A 27,898-nucleotide genomic window follows, 5' to 3' on the forward strand; every position below is an offset into this window, starting at 1 on the left:
CGTCCGATGTTGGTGTGTGAAACGGGAGTTAAGTTGTTTGTCAAGTAGGATGGTGAAAAGTCTAGGAGTACGTGCAAGTTTGAGTAATGAAGCACCTTTAACAGATTGCCAGGGATCGAAACACGTCAAACGATTCAGCTGAAAATATCACCCTGGTCAAACAGTAACAGTCTCTAGCCATCCCAGCTGTGCACCAAAATATGCCTATTTGTGTTCTGAACCTGCAATATCCACACATTCTTTTTCCCCCTCTCTCCCTGTCTTTCCTTCTCTTTCCCCCCTCTATCTCTCCCTCCATCTCTCTCTCTCTCCATCTCTGCAGGTGCGCTACACCCAGCTGGTGCATCAGAAGAAGCGTAAGCCGGGCATCTCGGGCGGCATGGGCATCTCGGGCGTCGGTCTGGGCGCGAGGGCGCTGGGCCGTCTGGGACGCAGCGCCTCCCGGCGTTCGGGCTACGCGTTCGCCCACCAGGAGGGCTTCGGCGAGCTCATCACGTCGGGCAAGAACATGCGTCTGAGCTCCCTGGCCCTGGCCACCTTCGCCTCGCGCCACAGCTCCAGCTGGATCGACACGTTGCGCAAAAAGAAGCATGCTAACTCTGCTAACGCTAGCATTAACTCCGCTAATGCTAGTGCTAACTCCGCTAATGCTAGTGCTAACTCCGTGAGCGCTAACGCTAACGGGCAGCCTCACACGCCGCCAGCTCCAGCCCTCTCCAACTCCTCCTCCCTCAGCGGTTCGCAGGACACGCCACCTGAGGAAGTGGGCCTCTCGAACGCGCAAGAGGCTGTCGCCAGAGACGGAGTTCACAGTGGCGCAACGAGCCACAGCAATGGATGCACTCTGGTGACGAGTCCTGAAGCGGAGACCGGAGGGTGCAGTCTTGGAGCAGTGCAGGTTAGAGACCAACACACACACACACACACGCACACACGCACACACACACACACACACGCACGCGCACGCACACAGATACCATCATGTGCGCAAACATATGCAGAAATAACATTCCTATACTTAACCTGCATTCTGAACATCCTCCACCACTTGTCCACTACATGGTGCACTCTACAGTGAATACAGTATATACTGTACGTGTACATACGGTCTGCCTTTGCTCTTTGGCCCATAGGAGGCGCTGTTTGGCTGGAGGGGAGTGGGAGCGCGTGTGAGTGGAGCCAGCAGCCCAGGCCCACCCCCCATCATGGAGGAAAGTAGCCCGACCGAGTGACCAGCTGATTGACAGGCCGAAGAGCCAATTGAGGGGAAGAAGTCAGAGTGAAGAGTAGTCTGGACTCCCATTCCCACGCTGACTGTAGTTGGCTCATTGGAAGAGGGGAGGCCGGAATGCAGCATTAGCCATGTAGAGTGGGAGAGTGGTGTGTGTGTGCAGACACACACAAAGACAAACACACACATGGACTTTGGTTGTGGACGTGGTTCTATGTCCTTCGAGTATTGTACACACTACCAAACAAGAAACCTATGTGCTTTGCATTGCAACAAACAAAAACTTGAAGTAAACATGTGAAAGAACTGTTTTACTAGTGGACCTTATCATCTTTTGTTTCCCACACACACACACACACTGTGACCTGTGGTGTCATGTATTCAAACATATCTAAGGATCACCAGATCCATGGCCATTCCTACAGACACCCCTCTTTCACAATAACACACACTCCCCAAATAAGTCAGAGCGATGCCTTGCTAATACCTGGGTGAGCACCAAAGTTCACCAAGAGTGGAACAGAAAGGGCAGATCTCTAAAAAACTTGGAGAACGTTTTGGCCACAGTGTGTGTGTGTGTGTGTGCTTGTGTGTGTGTGTGCGCGGCGCGGTGTGTGTGTGCGTAGCGTGTGTGTGTGCGTGTGCAAGGCAGTGTGTGCGCAGTGTGTGTAAGCGTATGCAGGTGTGTGCGGCGTGGCGCAGAAAAGTGGCGCGGCGCGCGTATGCGGCAGTATGCGAAAATGCGTCGCGCAGGTGTGTGTGTGCGAGTGCGCGCGTGTGTGTGTACGCGCGGTGTGTGCGTGTAAAAGCCCGTGTGTGTGCGTGTGTGTGTGTTCTCTGATATTTGACTCAAGGCTACTACTCACTCCCATACTGTTATGCCCCCGTAGTCCCTCATCAGCCACATTCCACTCCAGTTGTCCTATTCAGCTAAACAACAGATATCTTGCAGATGCAAAACCCTTGAATATGATCTCTCTGTGGTACATGTTCATAGTCTGTGAAGTGTGTCCTGTCACCACCATCATCTCCATAGCCTTCCTTAAGCCTTGTGACCAGAGCCATAAAACTATGCGGTAAGACCCTCCACTGCTTTCAAAGCAATAGCTTGTGCTGCAGTAGTTTGTCTTTAACAGACCCACTGTTCCATACATTCTGCAAAGGCAGAAGCATTCCGTTTCCTGGGTGAGAGAGCATGCGCTTGTCTGAACTACCCATTCACCCAGACGTTTCAGCTTTACATTTTTAAAATATTAGATACCAGTTAGATTGCTGGGTGTCTTTCAGAAGTACAAATAATAGGGGGAGACTGCACACCTCACTAAACTCCGGTGATCTGTGAATCCTTTTAGCAACAGCACTAAAAGGTTTTCATATCAAGTTTTCCCACCCTTATTACTAATGTAGAAATGCACACAACGGTATTTTGGTGTTTTAATGTCCGAGAAATTTAACAGAATGTGGAGCTGTAACTATAACTGTGAATGGGTAAATAAGGTAGTTGGGCTTTGATTACCCTGGGTATTCATGTCTTGGATATTCATGTCTGTAAACAGTGTTTGTAATGGTAAGGTACATCTCCCACAAACAAGTATCTGAATGCAGAACTGTCTGCCTATTGGAGCATGACCCATCACTCAAGAAGATGGACAGTTGGATCAGCCAAACCCTGGCCTCAGAACTCTGATGACTCCCCATCAGCAACACTGGACAACAAAGACTGGATGTACTGCTCTGTATAAATGTGTGTGTGTGCGTGCGTGTGTGTGCGTGCGTGCGTGTGTATGTGTGTGTGTGTGTGTGTGTGTGCTCTTTATAGTTCTTAATGAGAACGTGTTAAGGACTCTGCCAGGCACCGCACCTCAGCCTGCTGCTTTGTTATGCGCCATGTTGGCGCCGGTTCCTCTTCACGCTGGCTCCACCGGTTCCTCTCATCACGCTTGCTGGACACCTCGTGCCAGCTCAAGTGGCTCTGGAGTATATCTCTGGACATTCCCTACCGACGCAGAGCTGGGTGTCAGGCATTTCATATTCACAAACACTCGCCCTTAAATGGACTGTTGAAACCAAGTCTCTGTTTCCACTGAGGGTATGCCAACATGCTGTGGAGGGCACTGAAGAGAGTGCTCCTGTCATTTTCCCCCAATATGTGACTGTAAAACAAAAGCCTACATCCTTAATACATGATAAGTGCATTCAGAAAATTAAGCATTAAAAGCGTTGCTATCAGAATATAAATCTTGTACGGCTCTTCCCAGCAATATCTGTATGGTGTGAATGTTTAGGAACACACAGCTTAAAGGTGTGCATATGTGTAGCTATGTATGATTAGTTAAGTGATTAAATGATTTTAGGAGGTGTCAGAAGATCATTTTTTCAAGTGCTGTAATTAATAATAAATGCCTTACAATGCGGTGGGAATACACTTATTATGCGTTATAGTTGTAGGCTTTATAAATGTGTTGATTGATTGTGTATGGACAATAATGTTAAGGGAAAGGGGGACTATGATTGATTTCTGACAAGAAAAATAGTGTTGTGAAAGTTATTATTTTTTAATAAATTGCTTTGGAGACGCTTGCTTATGCACCAAATATTACAAGGACTGAGCTCCACTCGATCATCCTGAAGCGTCCTGAATGTGTTCCACAGACTGAGCTCCACTCAATCACTCTGAATGTGTTATGCAGTGACCAGACAGACGCATGGACAAAAGCCTAAATGGTAGTTAATGTTGGCATGAACAACAGCCATTCATTATAAGCCTCCTAACATAGACACCTAATTTGAATATGAAACTGGCCTGCGGTAGTGGAAAGTTGCACCTACTCATCGCCATTAGCCTATCATAAACACAGTGTGGCAGTTGAGTTCATGTTTCCACTGTAAATGTCTTCAAATACGTGAACACACAATGCAGGTCGATTGAGTGAAGGGGGACGTTAATTCCCAGACGTTTAAATAGCAGCAGCACTATTGCGGATTAGGGAGAAGTTCACATCCTGTTTGGGAGGTGCCCTGAGTGGCTTTGTATAAATCAATTCGATTCATGTTGGATTAAGTTTTGGAAGGTAAATGGAATAGCCTACAGTCAATAAACTATCCGGATTTTCTTGCTCAAGTGATTGTCGACTGAACGTAACTTGTGAGAGTGTGTGTGGGGAAGGCGCGCGCGGGGTGGTGGTGGTCTGGTCACTCGTTTCGCAACAGGCTATTTGTTAAATCAACAGCTTGTTTTTCAAGCGAAAGGAAGGAGGGAGAGAGAGGGGGATAGAACATTAGGTCCAGCAGCCGGATTTACACATGTAGTCTATGTGACGACTGGGGAGAGCTTCAGGTGAGGGGGGGTTCGGGCTTGTGAGGCTAATTTAGAGAACTGAAATTGGATCTTTGGGGTTTTATGCCTTTCCTTGTCTATTTGCCTGTAGCACCCGTGAAAAACTTTAGTTAACTAACCATGGATTTTTGACTGGAAAAGAGTTACGGCAGGAGGGATTATTATGATGATCTGGACAAAGTTTGCATCATTATGGTCAATATTGGTCGCGGCCGAAGTACAGTGTAACATACAATGTAACGTTACTTGGAGAGGTAAGCGAGCTTGAAATTCATTTTCAACATGTACTGAATGTTTGATATTCCAATCAGCTACTGTACAGTAATGCTTTGGCAGGCTGCTGCCGAGTTCAGTAATCTTCACTTTCACGCAGAGGAGTTTAAATACCCTAAAGCAGGGGTCCCCAACCTGTTATGTACCATGGACCGTTTTGATTCCCTTTTTTTTTTTTTTTTTTTCATGGACCGGGGGGGGTTCAATGTTCCATATTACTTGAAAAGAACTAGCTCCAGTTATGTATGAACAGTGAAGGTAATGAACTTTTAAACATGTGAAAAACGTGAACTTGAAGAAGTGAAAATTGAACAATATGAACTAAGAATATTAAACAACTTCAAGCTACATCTATCAAGTGTGGACATGTTTAACAAAATATGGGAACAAAACATGGGAACTAAACGTGCATTACGAATATAATCAGTGGGAGCCCTGTGCTTGTTTCCCTGCAACAAGAAGGTTCCATCTGGGGGTGATGGAACATAGTGACACCCTCAGTGTGTTTGAAATGTCCAGTCGATTGCGCAATTTAGTCTTAGTTGCAGTCATTGCCGAAAACCCGGCCTCGCATAGATAGGCTAGGCCTACGTGGTGGGAAATGGTAGCAACACTGTAAAAAGTAGCCTGGATATTAACAGTGTTTCAACCTGCCCCTGTTCCAACCAGCCCCGGTCTCCCCTACCGATCCACTTGCACGACACTTCATTTTGTCGTGTCGCATTCCACTCTAGTCCTATGGGTGACGTCAAGCGACTTTAACGCGCCCGCAAAGCATTTCGGGAAGGCAGCGCTGCATTTGAAAATATGTCGCGCGTCAAAAAGCTGGACGAAGCCCATCTTTATGCAAATTAATCCGTTGAACGCGAGACGACTCTCCAATGAAAGGATGAGGTTGTAGGTCCTTTGTTCTACCACAACGGTGCCTGTGAAACTTTGGTTCCGCTTTACAAGACAAATAATGTTTTAACGATCTCTTCCCACTAACCACCTAGTAGTCCATAAAACAAACTAAACTAGGATTTGGATGAATATATTGACTGTTGGTGTTTCTGGTGAGGATTTGAGATTGCATTGAGTAGTTTAAATAAAACAAGATTTCCAAATGGCTTGCATAGTTTGTTTAGGCTATTAATGTGTTGTATACTGTTAAGTACATGCCTAAAATTGTGGTCCATTTGTGGAAAAAACACTTATAATAATGCTAAAACGAACTGAGTATGAGCTGGTAACTGACATTTTAAACAAAACGCCAACACACGACTGAACGTGGGGATGCAGCGCGACCTTAGCCTGGCGGGGCCATCCTATATCATTGAGATGTATAGTCTGGCATCGAACCATTCACCTCGCTTAATCCAAGGGCGGGCAGAGAATTGTCTTTCAAACTGCCTAGGTATGCAATAGGCCAGCGCTATTTTACCATATCCCAGATCCGGGTCGGCAAAACGGCAAATACATCCTTCTTCGAAAAGTAATGACTTAAGTGCATTGTGTTGCTCAACTTTCAAAGAAAAGCACAAGTCCAACTCCTCCAAAGTTGACGCCAACGCCGATTCAAACAACCGCTCATCGTTCGCCATAGCCACCTTCCTTGTTGTTCACAGTCGCAGGACTGTCGTTATCCTGTTAAGCCCGCCTTAAGACTCTCTAACAAAATAGAGCGCTGTGATTGGAGAACATCCACGGTGCTAAGCCAATAGAAATCCCTATGGTTCGATACTAGACGTACAGGCTGAGCAAATTAATTTGCCGCCGCTAGGGTGCGTCTAGATTTCTAGGCTAGCGCGACATCTATGCGACACGACAAAATGAAGTTTTGACATTTTTTAAACTCATGTCGTAGGCTACAGCCCGGACCGCTGCCCTAAAGGATTTCTATAAATCTATTAATTCCTATCGGCTAGATTCTGCCTACTATGTTCTGTAGCCTAATACATTTATAATATCCTTGCCCTCAGTGTTTTGTACTTCTGTGTCCAAAAATATAAGATGCATTTAATATCCATATCAATGTATATTTTGTATGATATTTTGTCCTAAAATGATTCCTATAGTTCTGTTTTGTAAGGGCTGTAGGTCGCATGGAGAAAAAAACGAGTTGATTTCCTACTAGATGATGAAGTCCCTGTCACATTGCTCTCAAACATTACAGGCAAAGGCTACCGTATGTTGATGTTTAACACATAAAATATGTACATACATACATGCCTACCATTTATACTTATTTTATTTTGTATTATACTATATATATATTTTTTCATATACATATAGACAGTTGAGATAATGTTTTATAATATGATGGGGGTTTTTTTGGAGGGGGGGATTGGTCAAGGTTAGACCTAGAAGATTAGAAGTTAGGTTTAGTAGATTGACTGGTAAATCATATAGCCTAGACTATAGATATTTCTTTAGAAACCCATGTACAGTACATTAAAGGGGAACTTGGCAACTATTTCAACTTAATAAACCCGTTTAGAAATCATTTGATGGTTAAATGACCTGTTCGTGAAAATGGTGACTTTCCCTTCTGCCTAGCGTCCCCCCAGGCGGAAAACCAACCTTGCAACATTGAGACTACCGTCCGGGAAAGAGAAGTGAGAAACAAGAAACTCGTTTTAAATCGTGTTTCTTACCTTGTAACATCCACATAGTTCTGCCAAACTTATGCTAACAGTTCGCTAGCTTGTAAACAAATCCATGTGCTTTATAATTACCTTTTCACACAGTTTGAAATAGCATAATGTGCAATTTCTCCAGCAGAGGGGGAAATCCTGCCAAGTTTCCCTTTAAGTTGTTACATGATGGAAAATGAATCAGGAGGCTAATGCAGGCCCATGTTTAAGGGGCTATACAACTTAGGGGGTGCAACAGTCAAATGCTTTAGGACAGTAGTTGCATTTTCTTGAACCCAGAAATGTTGAGTACCTTAACGTTGTATTGCAGAAATGTAATCTATAGGCCTAGTGGATGCATTTCAACTTGGTTGCTAAAAGTTGCACCTTGGGTAATTTGCATAATTAGCATAATACGATCATTAAAGCATGAATAGGGTAAAAAAAAAAAAATGTATAGCTATCACCATCACTATTGGGCCTATGGGAGATGCAACTAGACTACAGGGGTTTTAAACTGATTGTGAACCAGAGACCACCATTCTGACCAATAACGTAAAGGCAGGACCACCACTGAATAAAAAAGCTGATTCCCACATTGCAACTACATCACTGAATCCATGGTCAGGGACCACCAGCAATGTCCTCACGGACCACAAGTGGGCCGTGGACCTGGTTGAAAACTCCTGCTTTAGGATATTTAGAATTCAAGCAAATCCATTCACTCGCATGTTCTAATATAAATCCAATGTACTGGTGCATCTCAAAAAATTTGAATATCATGGAACAGTTAATTTTCAAAAAGTTTATTTCAAAAAGTGAAACTTCCATATAATGTAGATTAATAGGCTACTGTGAAATAATTCAAGCCTTTTTTGTTTTCATTTTGATTATATTCTAATCCTGATGATTACAGTATACAGTTAAAAAATCCAGAATCTCAAAATATTACAATAAAGAATTTATGATACAGATGAGCTCTAATCAGCTAATTTAGACAAAAGACCGGCAATGGTTTCCTGAGCCTTTAATCTCTCAGTCTGTGCAGGGCAATGGACCTTTTTATGATATTCAATTTTTTTATACACCTGTATATTAGCCTGAAAAAAATCCAAACTCATTCACAAAGTGAATAGAATCTGGTGACTCGGATTCCTTTCCAACACTTGCATCGGGACGGGCACTAACTTTGACATCATTGGTCCAGCCTTACCAATCACATTGATCAGAGATTCCCAATGTTACTTCTTACTTTGCCTAAAATTTACAAACTGACATTAAACAGCATCAACAGTCAGAAAACAATGCATGTGGGTCCACTTTGCTTTAAATACATTTCTGCATTTTTCCAACTGCATTTTTTGATGTTTGCGGTTGTTGCCGCTACTGTTAATCACAACGGTTCCGTCTTCCCCTCTCGTCGCTGATTGGCCTGACGTTTTTCTTGTCTGAGGGAAACGCTAGTGAGTTATCGTGTCCAAGACTATAATATCCCTGAAAGGAGATCTAGAATGGGCGGGGCCAGGCAGGCTACCTGTATATGTGAACAGAGCCTACAATCTATCAGTTCAGAAAAAAGTACCTCAAAGGCAAGGCAGGTCTATATTATTCATTTCACAGGTGTTTTAGTGACAACACAGCTACAACAAATGATGTTTCTAAACAAAGTTCAGGAGGAGCCCATAGGGTTGATTGACAGCCATCACTCACCCCACTTCCGTTAGTAGGGTATAAAACCCTCTTTACTGCCCTTTACATCATGCTGGAGTTGCAAAATCCTCCCCTGCTCCTCCATTTCACTATCAGCTCTAAGCTCTAAATCACCCCTCATCCATAGGGGGTGTTAGCAGACATCACTCGCATGTGATCTCCGCTATTGGCATCCCAGGACCATGGCCAGCTACCAAGCTAAACTCACTATTCTCTACACATAGTCTAAGCAATCCAATGGGCGAACTAGTGAATCAAGTTATAGTCAGTTATGTATTTAGTGATCTCTGCAAGTCATTTCCAGAATCCAGGTCTAGTCAAAAGACGCACGCAATCTCTTCCGATATTCTTGTTTTAGTGGTACTGATAGTTGCCTATGTTTCGTGTGGTCTATAGTACCACTCCTCAAACATCACATCTCTTCTTTGTGGTGTCTGCCAGATCAATGAGTTCCCCTAATATTCCAGGGAAGTGAGTGTGTCTAAAAAAAGTCCTTCAGTGAGCAGATTGAGGGCAGTGGAAGAGGAACAGAGAGCACTACTGCAGCACTATTGTCATATGATATGCACTTTAACCCTCCTGTTGTGTTCGTTTTATGTTTACTAGTTTTGTGTTCCCAGTCAAAAATGACCGCTGCATTATAACTTGTTATAAATCCATAGTAACATACGTATTATCATCTAATGCTGTGATTGACCTTTGCATCAACTTGTGTTCTATATTGGATATAACCAGTTTTGTACTTCCATATGTTATTTATGGCCTGCAGGCCTCACTGACCTGAGCTCATGGAAGTCAGAAAGGGGAAGATTCTATTGGGGAAAGGTTCCAGTGGGTGCTAGCATAGAAGCAAAGAGGGGGAGGGAGTGAGAGTGTGTTTGTGTGTGTGATTTAATGTACAGAAGCACAGTCCATCTGATCAATAAGTATGTGCCTGGACTCAATTTTATGCACTGACCATTTTCTCACCTATTGACTTCTAATGGCCGGTCATTTTTGACCGGAAATATACATGGGTGTTCTAAAGTTAAATAAAACACTCAAATTGTTATACAAATTATCAAAATTTGTTTTGTGTGTTTAGATGCCCTGTGTTAACAAAGTCAATGAGCCTCATGGTAGTCAGAATAAGTTAAGAGGGTTAAACTGCAATGCGGTTCTTGGGTTCTTGCGTGTGTTTACTGTGCTGAGTAGGATTGAATGGTTTGTTTGCTCAAAGCAGAACTCTCTGGAACTCACCAAGGATTTGTTTGTTTACCCCCCCTCTCTCTCTCTCTCTCTCTCTCTCTCTCTCTCTTTCTGTCTGTCTTTCGCTCCTATCTCTCTCTCTCTTGCTCTCTCTGTCATTCTCTCGCTCTCTCTCTCTGTCTGTCTTTCTTTCCCATCTCTCTCTGTCATTCTCTCTCTCTCTCTCTCAGAACCCCTCCATGACCTCCATGATGCCCTGGTGGTGATTCCAGGTAGTGCGGTTATCATCAGTTGCTGTGGTGATGTCTCTGTTAATGGTGTGCCGATGGTCAGGGGCACCTGCCCTGGAGTACAAGGATCCGACTACGGACAGATCACTACCAAAAACATAATGTTGTCGTCCAATCACGGATCAGACACTGTAGACTCACTGGAGACTAACCAATTAGAAGGAGACGCCTTCACATTATACAACACGAATGCTGGGACCGATTATGAGGCTGGATCCAACTCTTCGGAAATGGATAATGGGAGTCAGTGGATGCTGAATGGCCGACCAGTGCAAGGTGTCGGAATGCCCTGGAGTTTGACGCTGCCAAGTTTTGGATTGGCTGATGCAGGGAACTACAGCTGCCACAGAGCTGGACGATGGATGAGCACACTCAGAATGGACGTAGCAAGTAAGTGGACATACACGCCATCTTTTGTCTCCAAACGATGCAAGTTTTGAGTTACGCTAATACATTTGTTTTTCAGACTTTCACACACACCACACACACACATTTTCACAGAGAGTGGTTTCCACCCAACTTTGACAGCAAGCGAAGCGTATCACTGGACCTCAGTCCTCATGGTTACTTTCCAGCTTTAGTGAACATGGTCTTTGGTCTCCATAATGGGAAATCAGCCCCCTAGCCTCTGACCAGACTGTCAAGCGCTGTGAATTCTCTCTCTGGCTTCCACCTAAGTGAACTCCATTAACCCTTAAAGGAGCGAACGTTCTGTAGGCCAAAATCAAAACACTGGTGAACGTTCTCAAGACTATCTAGACGCGAGCCTCTTCTAGGTTGCCAGATGTAATGAAGACTTCATGATCATCTATAATGAACCCAGATATTCTTTAGAATGTTTATTTTTCCAACATTCCCATCACACCGGTGTGACGGAATACTGGGCTAAGCGCAAAGCCAGTCTATTGAGATCCTGTAAAGAAAGTTCTAGGGCATGAACTAGCGCCACCATGTGGTGTGAGGCAGCTTTGTGATGGACTGGATCTTTCTCAGGGTGTACAATTTGGGAAAGAAAATTGGATAGTTTAAATTGGATAAAGGTTCTCTAAGCACGGTTGGGTAACGTCACTTCTGTTGATGTTTCAAACAAAACAGCAAGCTAGCTCATCCCAGCCTCTCCTCCCTCCCATGCAATTGAAACTTAAACGTCGGTGACGTTTTTGGAGCCTGGGTTGTCTACAGAGATTGCGTTATTTTTACAGTGTATTCAGGGGACAGGCAGCTAGCGGATCGTAAGAAAATGTTTGCTGTATGTGACAAAAATATTTTAGCTTAGAAACCGCGTAACATCGCTTAGAGCACCTTTAAGCAAGCCTTAGTTAGATCTTAGCCTCTGCTCTTTGGCCAGCATTTAAATAAGGACCCACTCTGTGAATCAGTATATTTGACTGTCTGTTTTTGATCATTTCATTCCCAGATTCTCTTGAGAGGCCCACTCTTAAATGTCGGAGGAAAGATCTGTATAAGAGGAAGATACGTTGTGACTGGATGGCAAGTGGACCAGTCACCCATGCACCAAGGTGCCACCTCATCTTAAAGAGAAAGAGGTGAGTGTGAATGCATGTGTGTGCAGAGACAGAGGGCTCTACATTTAAAAGGGGGAAAGTCAAGATCTCATGTAAATAGTTATCGTGTTGCAAGATCTCATGTAAATAGTTATTGTGTTGCAAGATCTCATGTAAATAGTTATCGTGTTGCAAGATCTCATGTAAATAGTTATTGTGTTGCAAGATCTCATGTAAATAGTTATCGTGTTGCAAGATCTCATGTAAATAGTTAAAGATACTGATACATCAGAAGACTGACAAGATTTTGTAAAGATTCTTGAAAGATTGGAGTCTTTTAAATAATGCCCCCAAACTTTACTCAAGTGACAATCTTTCAAGAATCTTTCTGAAATCTTGTCAAAGTCTTCTGGTGTAAGGATGGCTTTACTGAGATGTAAGATTTTGTTCTATTTAGAATGGGAGAGGTGTTCTATTTAGAATGGGAGAGGTGTTCTATTTAGAATGGGAGCAGGAAAGAGTTGGAGAGGGATATGGGAAAAATAGACAAAAAAAGTGTATAGTGGAGCACAATAAATAATAATACTAATATTAATACACACATATGGTTTAAAAAATGCTTCTCTCTCCCTCTCTCACACTGTCCAGTTCCCCAGAACAAAGAGTGTCTTGCTGTCGGTATTCCTCAAAGCGTTCTCGGTGCAGATGCCTGGTTGGACCTGAGGCCCTTGATACAGATAGCAGTTTGTACAATGCTAGGCTGTTTGTGACAAGCCCCTCTGGCAGTGGCACCAGTCCGTGGATCAGCTTCACACCACAAAGTATCTGTGAGTGCTGTCTGTGTGTGACCTGTTATAGACCTGTGTGGTGTGGTGTGGTGTGTGTGTGTGTGTGTGTGTGACCTGTTATAGACCTGTGTGGTGTGTGTGTGACCTGTTATAGACCTGTGTGGTGTGTGTGTGACCTGTTATAGACCTATGTGGTGTGTGTGTGTGTGTATGTGTGACCTGTTATAGACCTGTGTGGTGTGTGTGTATGACCTGTAGACCTGTGTGGTGTGTGTGTGTGTGTGTGACCTGTTATAGACCTGTGTGGTGTGGTGTGTGTGTGTGTGTGACCTGTTATAGACCTGTGTGGTGTGTGTGTGTGTGTGGTGTGTGTGACCTGTTATAGACCTGTGTGGTGTGTGTGTGTATGACCTGTAGACCTGTGTGGTGTGTGTGTGTGTATGTGACCTGTTATAGATCTATGTGGTGTGGTGTGTTTGTGTGTTTAGGCTATTTGTCTACAGTGTCTCTGTATGTGTGTGTGTTTGTTTATGTTGTTTAGGCTATGTTTGTCTACAGTGTGTCACTGTTTGTATGTGTGTGTTTGTTTATGTTGTTTAAGCTATGTTTGTCTACAGTGTCTCTGTATGTGTGTGTTTGTGTTTATGTTGTTGACCCTGTGCTTGTCTGCAGTGTCTCTGTATGTGTGTGTTTGTGCTTATGTTGTTGACCCTGTGTTTGTCTGCAGTGTCTCTGTATGTGTGTGTTTGTGCTTATGTTGTTGACCCTGTGCTTGTCTGCAGTGTCTCTGTATGTGTGTGTTTGTGCTTATGTTGTTGACCCTGTGTTTGTCTGCAGTGTCTCTGTATGTGTGTTTGTGTTTATGTTGTTGACCCTGTGTTTGTCTGCAGTGTCTCTGTATGTGTGTGTTTGTGCTTATGTTGTTGACCCTGTGTTTGTCTGCAGTGTCTCTGTATGTGTGTGTTTGTGCTTATGTTGTTGACCCTGTGCTTGTCTGCAGTGTCTCTGTATGTGTGTGTTTGTGCTTATGTTGTTGACCCTGTGTTTGTCTGCAGTGTCTCTGTATGTGTGTTTGTGTTTATGTTGTTGACCCTGTGTTTGTCTGCAGTGTCTCTGTATGTGTGTGTTTGTGCTTATGTTGTTGACCCTGTGTTTGTCTGCAGTGTCTCTGTATGTGTGTGTTTGTGTTTATGTTGTTGACCCTGTGTTTGTCTGCAGTGAAGCCGGAACCTCCTGGCAGAGTCAGTGTGAGGTCAGTGGTCGGTGTGGAGCGGAAACTGGATGTGTTCTGGTCTTACCCCACGTCTTGGAAGAAATGGAATGACCACTATCGTTTGAAGTTTGAGCTGAGATACCACCCTGTGCTTGGGAAAATGGTGAGGTGTGTGTGTGTGTAGAGATTTCTCTCTGTTTTCGAATTTAGAATTACGATAATCTGTCATTACTAAAAATTGCCCGTTCTATTTGTTCTGTGTGAGTATGATGTGTTGTTAGAAAAAACATTTGTACAGTTAAGTGATAAAGGATCATGATCATCCTTCACAAAGCGTGGGTGCATGTATGTGTGTTTCTAGAATCAGACTGTAGCGATTCCGAGAACGTCACCACTGCTTTCCTGGACAATTTTGGATGTGTTACCCGGTGTGCAGTACGCTGTGCAGATGAGAAACATGGAGGAGCATGGGCAAGGCCACTGGAGTGACTGGTCCTCACCCGTCTACACACACACATGGACAGGTACACACATTTGTCTACACACACACATGGACAGGTACAGACACGTACACTGATGCCACATTGGAAGTGATAGCTACCATATTTCTCCGGAGACTCAGTCAGGACGATGAAAAATCAGGATCCAGGCTTTTATTATTTTCAATGAGGGGCCAGTGCCCCTCTAGGGAGAGATGCATGTTTGTGTCACCCCATCATGGGTTTCACCAGTATTCTCTAACTATACAGAACAAGTCTACTATATTTAAGTTACACACAAAAAGAAGGAGTGACCTACTATGAATAGTAAAGATGTGGTGGAAGGGGATGTGGCCTTTTGGTGCCATCAAGTCTGGTCAGCTTCTATTGTCTTTTATTTAAAATTGGGAAGTTCTGCAGAGGCCTGGCCACATACTGTTTTTACAAACATTGACATTTCACACCTGGTGATAGGCAAAAGGCCTCTAGACAGGCTTTCATTGAATTCAAGGATAAACAAAGGATACTCTGAATACAGACCAAAGACACAAGAGATACACATGGATACAAAAATCACAAATGACCATAAGAAGTACAGAGTATGTACATTTACAGAAATGATTCTGATTCACAACACTTTCAGAAGACATGAATCATCTGATTGTCATCTGATTGTGTCATGGGTGTTCCATGACTGTGCTGTTTGTATGAAAGGTATTTTCTAAGGTATTAACTGTCAGATCTACCGGTACTTGGTGATGCTGGTTATGATAAAGTACTGTGCAGTGCAGTAGGGAAATACTAAATTCATCACATAAAGCCATTCTACCATCTATCTATCTATCTATCTATAAATGAGAGAAACATCTGTATGTGTGTGTGTGTGTGTGTGTGTAGGTCTATTTTTTTTTTTTTTTTTTTTTAAAGGCCTACCGGCCTACAGGTGGGCTACAGGTTTTCTACAGGAATAGCATGTTTGACGGGCACTGCACTAGTGTAGTAAATTATGTAATTTTTAAATTGCATATTTACAGTGTTTTTATGTTTTTATCTAAATGTAATAAGATATGCACAATGATTTATTTACATAACATATGTAAATATTTAACCCAACATAAACATAAAGTGGACATTGTTTTCCAGATTAGTCCATTCTTCTTATTTGATCTGTTTCTCCATCCTTCTCTCTCCATGTCTGTCTCTCTGGTGATGCATGACCGCTGTTGTGAGCTTAGCAGTTAGCAGCTAGTCCACATTAGCAGTTAGCAGCTAGTCCACATGTGCATTATTGTGCTGCGAGTTTAGCAGTTAGCAGCTAGTCCACATGTGCATTGTTGTGCTGTGAGCTTAGCAGTTAGCAGCTAGTCCACATGTGCATTGTTGTGCTGTGAGCTTAGCAGTTAGCAGCTAGTCCACATTAGCAGTTAGCAGCTAGTCCACATGTGCATTGTTGTGCTGTGAGCTTAGCAGTTAGCAGCTAGTTCACATGTGCATTGCCCAGACATCGATACTGAAAGAAATGGAAAAATGACTGATAATGTCCTGTTTGTTTACAGCCCCTAAGCCAACTGACGCCCCAGAGAGCAGTAATATCAGTGAGGTGAGTTGTGGATGTATATGATCTTTGCATATGACTGCTCTGTGCATTCAGCATGTTATGAGTAATATTGTCAGAGCAAATGTAACACCAGAGAATGTCCAATAAGGGGAGAACCGCCACTCTCGGGAAGCTTCCGGTTTCTGAACTGGTTGCAGTTCCAATTCTGGTTCCACATGAGGGCGCTCACGAATAAGTGCAGAATGAATGGAGGGCTATGGAGCTGTACCCCTCAAATCCACTTTTCTCGGGATATAATTTTTTGGCCAGAAATTTGAATGTTGCATGCGAAAGAGAGGACAGAGAAAATACACACCGCTGAGTATTATATTTTTTGAGTCACTTATTTGTTCTAAAAAGCCTTTCAAATGTGTCAATGACGTCATTCATTAGCAGAAAGCTAGTGAGTTGTGGGCAACAACGACCCAACCTGTAAGAAATCGAAAGGACGTAAGTACTCGTTCATTCAACTTTTGACCTATAATCCATATTGATCTTGCAGAAACCACAATCCAATCTTCGATTTTTCAAGGACAACCAGGTTAAAGAGACACATTTAGCTGTCTAGCTCCATAGTCCCCCATTGTTTTTGCACTTATTCGTGATCGCCCCTAGCGGAACTGCAGCAGATTGCAGGTAAAATGGAGTTAATAGGGAGTGATCTCCGTAAACGGGCTCTGGTAACACCTATGACTGATTTTTTTTGTAGGCTGCATTACAGTAATTTTACATTTTATCCACATGGATAATGTGTTCATATGTTTTGTCTTTGTAGGAACCACTGATTCTAATTGTCATCCCTGACACACCCCCTGAATCAGGTAAAAACCATGTGCATGTTGTTATTTTGATTATTAGCTGGTTACTTTAGAGCAGCGTTTCTCAAACTGTGGGTCGCGGAGACATGCCAGGTGGGGCGCGAACTGACGTGAAAAACAGGAGTTTTTTTTATTTATTTTTTTATCTGTAGCCTGGGCCCAGGTAGCACCCGATGAGCAATGGACGTACTGTGTTATTCATAGGGAAGCGCTCGTGTCAAGGTAGCTTAGTTAGTACCGACCTACATGAGATTTTGAACGTTGTTGTGAGAGTGGTGAATTTCATCAAAACCCGACCCTTAAAAGCGTGTCTATTCTCCGTACTTTGCGAAGAGATGGTAGCTGACCAAAAGGCTGTAGCCTACTGTTTCACAGCGAGGCAAGGTGGCTTTCCCGAGGTAAAGTGCTGTCGCGTGTGTTTAAGCTCCGAGTCGCCTCTTCTTGGAGGAAGAGCGCATGTTTGAATCTGCAAGCACGTTCATAATGAACATTTCTTGACGAAGCTGGCCTATCTTAGCGATATATCTTAGCGATACATTTGAGTTAAATGTCCAGTTACAAGGCAAAGACAAGCACCTACCTCACCTAGGAAATAAGATTACTGCATTCACCAAAAAAACTTGAGGTATGGGACATGCGCCTCGATCGCGACAGTAGGCTATTATGCCTTTGAGATTTCTGAGCGAAATCGCTGAAACGTCTGATTCGAGAGCCACTCTTGTGATCCCATGTATTAAACAGTAGGCCTACATCACATCCCTGCAAAGTTTATTTCAAAAATATTTCCCAACCACACAGGTGGGGCTCGAGAATGCCCCCTTGATCAAAGTGGGGAATGAAAGAAAAAGTTTGTTAACTACCACAGTCACGAGTTGGGTCGCGATAGTCTGTCATTTTTAAAAAGTGGGTCCCCAGAAAAAAAGTTTGAGAAACACTGCTTTAGAGTGAGAGTGAAGTATTGTAAGTTAGAGTGAAGTATTGTATTTCGATTTTTATTATTACAAACATTTGTCAAGGAAAACACTGATCTGAAAAACTGAGAGCAAATCTGGTTGCTATCTTCCATCTATGCATCTAGTCCTCCAATCCAGGCAAGAAAAAACACTATTTACTCACTGGCCTTTGGGATAAAAAGACACATTTACTCACTGGCTTTAGGGATAAAAAGACACTATTTACTCACTGGCTTTAGGGATAAAAAGACACATTTACTCACTGGCTTAAAGGAATTATCCGGAGTAAAATGCACTTTAGATCAGTTTACGGATTGGGAGTACATACGTTGAGTTGACATCCAAATCATGTCATTCGGATGTTTTTTTTAGAAAGTTCGATGTTACCGTTTTTAGTCAAAACTCGTTAGCGTGGAAGTGAGAAGGGCATATTATTTCGCCGCTACAAAACGCTATTTTTATACCTCTTCTACAGTTCCAAACAACATTACGCTTACGTGGTAGTGAGTAGAGGGTCCCTAAAGCCAAACCGAAGTATCCCGAGGTCTTTATGTGGTCGGAGAGAGAGTCCAGAATGAATTTCATCAAGCCAGTACCTTTCCGGAAATGTTGCCATCTTTGCTGCCATCTTTAGGGGAAAGTCCGTAGGAGTCGATTGTATAATACCATTTAACTATTGTAATCAAAAGTGTATTGGTAGTGTTATTTATTGTTACCACACCTTAAGACTATGTACTGTATGGGTGAATGTCTTGGTCTCTCGCTTTCTCTCACAGATGCAGTGGACAGACCTCCCATAGATGATGGCTTCATGTTGGCTCACATGGTTTCAATAATGGGCTGCTGTGTGTTGATGGTCATCTTTATCTTGGTGTTTGTACAAGTGATCAGGTAGACTCTTCTTCTTGCACTCAGTTCAGTTCACCATTCAAACGACTCTCCCTTGTTTGAGACAAACCCGATAATCTATTTGGAATCTATTCACACTGTCTTTCAGACACAAAATACACTTTAAATCGGGACTGGCAAAGTTGCGTGTCACTCCCCCACCTCCCAGCCCTCCTCTCCAGTTGCCTCCATGTAAGACAAAAGTCCAGGACTGTCCTCCAAGCAGCAGTCCCTCTCAGAAGGACCAACATGACCCCTCGCCAGCACAGGACCTCACCAAGCTGGACGTCCACTTCCAGAACATGAGCTACTTCCTCGTGAAGATGGAGCCCAAGTGTTAAGTGGCTGACAAACTTAAGATTCCAGGAAGATATGCTATTCTGTTGTAGTGCCCGGGAAGAAAAAACAGCTGTGAAAAAAAATAAATGTAAATGAATGAATCTCTGACACTGAGCGCTGGATTCGTCAGGGGAAATCCTGACATGCAGCTTGCAGACAAACAGGAATGTGGATGTGAGAATGCTGGGAAGTCGGATGGGAAAGGAACCTCAGAGCAGCCTGCCAGGTCCACAGAGTCACAGGAAGCAGCTTCCCTGAGGATTTCACTGGAGCATGTTTAACTGTTTCAAAACATGTGGCCGTCCTCAAGTTTGGGCTTGTCCTGCTGTGTGTGTGTGTGTGTGTGTGAGAGAGAGAGATATGAAGAATATCCCATCTTGCTGTTTGTAAATATGTATGTTAAAAGGAAGGGTTATGTATATTTTGTTCTATTAGAAAACAAAGATATATCTCATGTTTATAAATAATGTGCATCATAATAAAAAAAGTGCCAAATAATGTCTTGAATGTCTTCCTAGTTTGCTTGTGTTCTGTATGCCTGTTGAACCGGTAGTGCAGTTGCCGTGAAGTAGTTTATCAATCCATCTGGTAGACACCAGGGGCCTATTGCACAAAACTAGGATAAGGGATTAAGCCGGGATATCTTGGTTATCCTGGCTCAATTTATCTGTGATCCAGTTGCACAAAAGCGGGATAGGGGGCAGCAGGATATGTTATGGTATAAATCACCATGCCGATTTATTCTGTGGAGCTAGCCTGCTCCAGACCAGGCTAAATTCCAGGATCTATTTAATCTCATCCCTTATCTCAGTCAGCAGTCACCACAAACGGACACCAATAGTTATTCCACTGCCCACTACACATTGTTATCACATATAACTAGACCCACTGTCATTATTTAAACGTTTGTGATCATTAATTAACTTTTACATATCGCCATTCCTGACCTGTCATGCGACAATGTGGCGCCACGGGAGTGCCTAACCATTTTGCGGCGTGGTGGTGCTGCACTAGTTGCAATATTCTCCTAAACAGAGGTGTTGCTGTTTGTTGCTGTTGTGAAAAGGCTATCGCTACCTACTTCACACCGTAGAAGAAGCAATGAAGCCACTCTAGTTGCCATGGTGAATCTGTGATCGGTGGCGGGGTCTATTTGAGGTAGCCGTGAGCGCACACTTATCCAGGATAGGTTTCACCTGGCTTGATGAATCCGTGTCTGCTCATCCTGGCTTGCTCGTTGTGCAACCAATTAAGCCTGTGCGCCTCTTGCTTTGGATTCATTGAGCGCAGCTCAGTAACTTATCCCGGATGTCTTAATTCTGCTTTTGTGCAACAGGCCCCAGGCCTAACAACAAGTGTGTTTGAATTCCCTTGCTTTTCACACCCCCTTCTACATTTCATAGTGAGGAAAGGTTCACCTTGTCTGAATAACAATTCTATTTCCTCATTAGCAGCATACTTGAGGTTTAAGATACAGTATTTACGACGCACATCAAGTTTGTCACATACAGGAACTTCAAGATACATAGCCTTGGCTGGGGGGTGGATCATGTAAGTTCCTTTTGCCTGGGGCCCCCAACGTGCCTTAAGTAATCGTTTAACATCATGGTAGTCTGAATTCAACTTTCTGCCGGCTACAATTTATTGTGATAAGATAATATCTGTTTTCCCTTTGTAAAGGACAGTCCAGCGTAACCTATGGGAGGATGCATCATGAGGAGCATGAAATTATGTTATTACCCATCAACAAGAGTGGCCTATGATGCCATGCATAAAAGTACTTTGTTGGTGTTTACAGCTGGCTTCCATCAGTACCTCAGCAAAACATATTTTTCAACAACAAAATATGCAACACATCCTCAGAGTGCCCATAGTTGAGCAAAGCCATCCCCATATTCCGGGTTCTTAAGGGTGTGTCGCCTGCCTTACCTGACAGGTTTTGGAGTTGTGCATCTCTTTTCCTTCATCCAGGTAGCCTAAATGGTTCATATCGCGATGGCGATGCATAGGAATGGGAATTCCCCATTGTATAGGTTACAGAGCCTAGGAGAATGTAACGTAAGGACTACAGGTAGGCCAAGAGAGTTATTTGACTAAGTTATAGGAAATTCAAGGCGTTGCTGTTTTAACGTTTGTTTTGTGGAACGTATTGCCAGAGACGGATAGGATCTTTGGTATTGCTCTAATATTACGCCTGTGGACTTTCTTGGGTGGTTGACGTTTTAGGTAGAAAATACATTTTTGAAAAATGTGTCAGATATATGGAAATCAAGTCCTGTTGTAGGCTACTGACTCTCACATTCTCAAAAATATGTAGGCCTAGCCTATGGTCTTAGATTTTGTATCGGAATTTATATTTATTCACTATGTTGTGTTAGTGGTTGAAATTGTCATATTGCCAACCCTCAAATGAATGAATCTCACTCTCAAGAGATTGGAGAATTGGCAGCTCTGCTGTCAGTGACATGAAAGTTATTGTGTGTAGGCTACGATTAGGCTAGTGGGCGGTAACTGTTGAGCTGTGATTTGTATGTGACGGCAGGGTGATCCCTCTCACTTTCTACAAAATCTCACTCTCTATCTAGTATCTACAGCATCTCACTCTCACTTTCTACAGACTAACTGACTGTTTATGTAGGCCTATACAGTTCAAACATACTCTGTTCTTCTAAGCTGCACTTGTGTGCAAAATAGTGTGTTCCACACCACTGTAGGTGTCAAACATAGTCTGCAAAGTAAGTATTTGGTGCAACTTCCAGTTCGGTGGCTTCTTCCTGCCATGCCAGTACAGTTCAGAGATCTAGCCCTCTCTGAGCTTATTTCTACCACACAACATATTACATGTGGTTGCACTGCAACATTATTTTTGCATTTATGAATCTGTCAACGTTAGTTTAGGCAGTAGTAGGCCTAGCCCATACAGTTGGTTAACAGAAGGTGTTTTACAGTAGGCCTAATATAAATTAAATATAAATATGTGCAGTGTATTAGCAGATACCTTTAAAGAGCAGAATAAATATGGCTATGTAGTAAGCCTATGAACAATGTATGAACAACATGTACAGTTATGTGTACATGTACAATTAGCAGTAACATTATACAAGTACTAAGAATAAAATAGATAGATGTGCTAGCAATTGAGCTAAAAGCCCAGGCTGCTAGCCTTCTTAGTAGCACATCTCTTAAGACATCAGGAGGGAGGTTTACACAACGTATACTGCACAGCTACAGACCAGCAGGCTATCATTACACTCACCCCCCTAAACCTCACTCCCGAACTGGGTCACGGCACCAATGTAACCTGTGATGTGTTGAACCGTGTGGCTCAGCCCTGCACTCACCCAACAGCAGGACCTCGGGAGTCGAGCGTGCTAGCAATTAAGCTAATTAGAAATTCTCTAACATACATACATACTGCCAAAGAGTACAGAAGCAACAAGAGGTGAAACTCAATAGAACTTTCCATAGTTACATCTACACTCTTTTGTACTGCACAGCTAGGACCAGCTGCTACTGTTACATTGTTCTAGCCTGGAAAATCCAGGGTAACATTGTTCATGATCAGGAGCTGGTTGAAGCTACTGATCTCAAAAGTGGTGGTTGGCGCCATCTACTGTGCTGGTGTCATTGCAGAGGCAGAGGAATTACATGACCTGTAGGCCTACTTACAGTTTTTCTCTTTTGCTTTGGTGCATTTCTCAGATCAGAATGGAAACAAACTGTTTGTTCAAGCTCCATATCATCTAATCACTTGTGCACATCATTAAAGCAGTTTCTCACCATCTTGAACAAATAGCAATGATTTAGTACATCCGTTAAACTGATTTTGTATGTTTTTTTTTTTTTTTTAATTTTCAATTGCTAATGTCCTGTCGGTCAAAATGCACTATACTGGTTCCGTGCTGAAGTCCTACCCATAAGACAAATTGGCCTTATTTCATCACTTGTCACCACATGCAAATGTGTTGAACTAGTGGTCATAATTAGTTGTCATAGTCTGTCTAGCATATATAAATATTATGTGATGTGACATGACAGACAGAAACGCCAGGATGTATAGAAAGATGTACAGTGGTGCACAGCTCTGACCAAGGGGTGTTTTACTGTATATCGGCCATTTTTCATTTGCAGAATGCTGTAAAAGCCTTTGTTTTCTTTATACTGTCACAATGTCTGTCAACAGAAAAAAAACTTTTGAACATACCCGTATCCACTGTCTTGCAATCAACCCCCTCCACACACAATAATGTGTAACACTGTTTTCCTTTGTTCATATGACTATCTGTGTTCTTGTGCCCTCAGTTGTATTGTGCTTGGCATGGTGTGTGAATGTGACACAGTCAGCAGCACAGAAGAAGGTTCAGTGTTTGTGCAGCCTACAAGATGGCTTTCGCCAATATCACATCTCTCCGCCAACGGCTGATGTAGTTGATGAGGCAAAGGATTACTGCACCACTGCATGGACCTGCAACGTATGGAGTTTTTAGGACTAATACACCAAAAATACACCAATTGACTAGTGTTGCATGATGCACAGAACATTAGAGTATCATGATACTCTGAAATTAGAAATGATACAATATCCCATTTTGCTAGTGTCAGTACTTTAAGAATGGGGTTTTAATCAGTTTTTTAAAAACCCTGGATGACTGATGGCCGATGATGATTTAAAAAAAAGTAATAAGGTCTTCTGTTTTTGGGGGGCCTAGCAGCGAAGCTGCGAAGGCACCCACTGAGTTACTAGCTTTTCCTATTATTTATTCCTCTGCCATTGGAGTCTATGGAAGTCCATAGAACGCCTGGCTAAAAAGTGCTGAAATTTGGCAGAAAGTTTCTCACGCTAATTTACGGATCTCTAAACCCAGCCGTCTAGCGCCACCAACAGGTCTAAATTTGGCCGAAAATTGAAAATTCGCCACACTGATTCAGGACTGTCCCATGATCATTCTCACCAATTTACAGAACTCTATGCCCAACACTCTAGCGCCACCAATGGGTCGAAACTGGACTCGCATTCATGCATGTGACCATTAAACAGTGCGTCCGATTTTCACAAATCAGGCACCGTTGGAATCCTTAGACTGACCTGAGTTCAGTGACCCCTATCACGCCACTTTCCGCCATATTGGACCTCCGCCATATTGGATTTAGTCTAAACTCTACGAAAAGTTTCAGCGGTCACAAATTTCATCCGTTTTTCACGAGACAGCCAATCAAATATGGCGATGAAGCCGCCAAACAGGAAGTGAGCTCTTATCTCAGCAAGGCTTTGATGTATGAAGTCCAAACTTGGTAAGGGGACTTGGTACCTGATTGTGAGGACACACTAGGAAATTGGCATCATTTGGCCTCTAGGGTGCTGCAATACAGGAAGTAAGCTTGTATCTCAGCAACACTTTGATGTACACAGTCCAAACTTGGTACAGGGACTTGGTACCTGATTGTGATGACGCACTAGGAAATTGGCATCATTTGGCCTCTGTAGGGGGCACTGCAATACAAGAAGTGAGCTCGTATCTCAGCAACGCTTTGATGTACTAAAGCCAAACTTGGTACAGGGACTCGGTACTTGATTGTGAGAACGTGCACAGAAATTGCTGTAATTTGTCCTGTAGCGGCGCTGTAGTAAAATAAATGAGCTTATAACTCACTATAACACTATAATTCTTTATCCAATTGCCATCAAAATTGCTGAGTGCTTGCCCATGCCAAGGCAACGCCATTCCTGCTAGTGCTGCTAGGCCCCCACATTGCTGCTTGCAGCTATATATATATATATATATATATATACATATTTTTTTTATTTTTTTTATATATTCCACACCCAAAAAAGGTTCCATGCTCTGCGCTCTAGGCTTATTTTATATTTCTGTTATTGATGTCTAAGGTTTTTGGTATTGTGTCAGTATTGGTATTGAGGTACTTTCTGAGCAATTAGCCTCTGGAGCCAAATGTGATTAGCATTGTGTGGCAAGAGTGTATGGAGGTCTTCTTAAATCTGCACCACTGCTTTGAGAAGGTTTTGAATATTTAATCAATGTCAAAATCTCTTTAGGTGTGTCAAACTAGCAATATGCTGTAATAGACTTTTGGCTCCATGAGACTATACTTGATCAGTGAAACTGTCTCATTACCATGGTGCCCATCTTTAACATGACTTCCTCGTCACCTGTCCCAAAATGATCATGTCCACTAATTTAATTAATACTTAATAAATATGTTTCTTTTTGGTTTTTCTTGTGTCATTTTTCAGACTACGGAGTGTGCCTACTTTGATTACGAGGTACCAGAAAAAAAGGATGCCATGGTGTTTGCCGCCCCTGTTGTGAATGCGTCATTTGAGGCTGTTGTTATGGAGAATCACGTGGTAGTTGTAGTGACTGTGGACTGTCCTCAGAAGGGTGTAAGTCCCCCATTACTCACTTTAACCGTTTTCTGTGCATCCAATGATGTCATTTGTATGTCATTACATATTAATGTCTTTTTTACATTTCGTTATGTGTATGTTTGTGTGTCTGTGTGTTCTGCAGTTTATTGCCAAGGATCTTCCATGTCCATGTAAGTTTTCGCTTGGCTTTTAGTTTTACACCAACTCTTTTATGTGGATGATTGACATATTTATTCATGTGAAAAAACAACATTTGTTAAATTTCTTATAGTGTATCTCATAAATTCAGAATATGACTGAATGAGTTGTAATGTGCAGGGTTGTGTGTGTGTGTTTGTGTGTGTGTGTGTGTGTGTGTGTGTGTGTGTGTGTGTGTGTGTGTGTGTGTGTGTGTGTGTGTGTGTGTGTGTGTATGTGTGTGTGTGTGTGTATGTGTGTGTGTGTGTGTGTGTGTGTTTTCAGGTGACCAGGCATCTTCCTCTCTCCCATCAATTCCCACCAATCAGAGTAAGGCATTACAGTATGAATGTAGTGAGTCAAGTTTACCAAGAACATTGGGCTGCTAAAATGATCTGAAATGGATTCACTTAAAGATGCATGCATTGTGAGGTGTTAATGAAAGCAGATATAAGTCGATTTTATTTAAATGATCAGATAAAGAGCAAGTGAGTGACATCAGCTTATATGACCTTAACAAAAGCCAGTGGAGATGCTTACAAAAGAAACACACATCAAACATATAAATTGGAAACACTCTTTTCCACAGGAAATATTTACAGAAAACAAGTGAAATCAATATCCTCAGATCTGGACATTTCACTGCGTCTAAACGATGAGTATCTACATACGTACTGTATATGTGTTGCAGATCACACAGAGGATTCAAAAAGTGCACCACCAGATCAAAAAGATGTCCTGTTGAAGACTGTACTTCCCTTTGCCGTATTTGCCATTGTTACATTCATTGGCAGTGTGGCTGTTGTCCTGATCATAAAACGGTATAAAATCCCTATTGTATGAATATAAAAATGAAAAACTAGTGAGTGTAATTTATAAATGTTCAATCTTTAAGCAGTCAAAGAGTTGACCTAAGGTTTACCCACACACCATTACTCATTACAGCATTAACATTCTTACTTTTATTGTAAAATGTTTCATATACAGTACATCAAATGTAATGTAAATAGCACCTATCCATATCTATTTTTAAAAATATGAAAAACAAGGTATTTGTTGTTCTAAACTTTCTCTATGCTGATATATTGACTGCACCGTTGCCTATACTCATTTTTTTTAGCTACAAACACCAACCAACCAATAAGCCTGAAGGGAAGGGTAGCAATGAGGGAACAGCGCAGACCAAATCAGATGAAGACCTCCCCTTACGACCCCTGAGAGAACAGCGCAGACCAAATCAGATGAAGACCTCCCCTTACGACCCCTGAGAGAACAGCGCAGACCAAATCAGATGAAGACCTCCCCTTACGACCCCTGAGGGCTGAGAAAACAGCGCAGACCAAATCAGATGAAGACCTCCCCTTACGACCCCTGAGAGAACAGCGCAGACCAAATCAGATCAAGACCTCCCCTTGTCTGATGCCAGAGAACACAGAGACGGAGAATAGACTTAACATCCTCACAACATTTTTCCTTGTTAGTATTTTATTTTTTGTCATGCTCATGCATATATTTCCAGATGCTTTCAGTAGAAATCTTACAATCATTACTCAGATTCAAGTCAGATTGTAATTAAAACAGCAGCATATGGGTTTCTGCAGTTTTAAATATTTTAAATAAGTTTTGTATTTTTTTATATTTTTAACTATCAGCAGAGATAAACTGATCTGCCACATATTCATGAGTAGCATAGCATAGAATTTTCAAATACGTCACTGCTTTTATCTGTTTCCGCTGTGCTATTGTTGATGTCTGCCAAGACAGTCATGCTGTTCTACCATACATTATCATCATTTGACTTTGATGGTGCACCCTCATTTCTTTTGTTCATCAGTTTTAACTTGTGTATCTGTTTGTAGATGTGTGGAATCAGACACTTAACAATTACGCTGTAGAAGCGAGGTAAGTTTATTGACATGCAGGTAGCTCTCTGTTCCAAAAACCTTCTACCCACAATTCCCCTAGACCCCTTAACGTCATCTCCTGTAGATAGGATTTAGGGATGGTTGCCAAGTCAACTATTAACATAATCTACATCCCCCTTCTTAAAGACAGAGAGCAGTCAAAATAATCTGTTTAATAACTATGGTTAGAATAGCCAACTATTTA

General features: G+C 42.5%; 2 protein-coding genes and 1 long non-coding RNA gene across 3 annotated transcripts in view; all 3 read left to right on the forward strand.

Moving 5' to 3' along the window:
• atp8b2 (ATPase phospholipid transporting 8B2) overlaps positions 1-1,540 on the forward strand; it is a 59,252-nt gene extending 57,712 nt beyond the window's left edge. Inside the window, 2 exon segments of the mRNA XM_048261398.1 lie at positions 323-898; positions 1,134-1,540. Of these exon segments, the coding sequence (XP_048117355.1) occupies positions 323-898; positions 1,134-1,232 (675 nt within the window). The 3' untranslated portion in view covers positions 1,233-1,540.
• A 2,989-nt stretch (positions 1,541-4,529) lies between these two features.
• il6r (interleukin 6 receptor) lies at positions 4,530-19,722 on the forward strand. The gene is made up of 10 exons (XM_048260040.1): positions 4,530-4,822; positions 10,585-11,034; positions 12,062-12,191; positions 12,798-12,976; positions 14,156-14,313; positions 14,512-14,674; positions 16,186-16,229; positions 17,002-17,047; positions 18,774-18,888; positions 18,995-19,722. The coding sequence occupies exons 1-10, from the start codon at positions 4,732-4,734 to the stop codon at positions 19,224-19,226; spliced, it is 1,608 nt and encodes a 535-aa protein (XP_048115997.1). The 5' UTR covers positions 4,530-4,731; the 3' UTR covers positions 19,227-19,722.
• A 6,357-nt stretch (positions 19,723-26,079) lies between these two features.
• Positions 26,080-27,187, forward strand: LOC125305393. Its single transcript, XR_007195412.1, has 3 exons — positions 26,080-26,119; positions 26,481-26,610; positions 26,910-27,187. It is a non-coding gene; the product is annotated as an uncharacterized LOC125305393 (long non-coding RNA).
• The last annotated feature ends 711 nt before the right edge of the window (positions 27,188-27,898 follow it).

The sequence above is a fragment of the Alosa alosa genome, chromosome 13 (genome assembly GCF_017589495.1).
Source record: "Alosa alosa isolate M-15738 ecotype Scorff River chromosome 13, AALO_Geno_1.1, whole genome shotgun sequence".
Lineage (NCBI taxonomy): Eukaryota > Metazoa > Chordata > Actinopteri > Clupeiformes > Clupeidae > Alosa > Alosa alosa.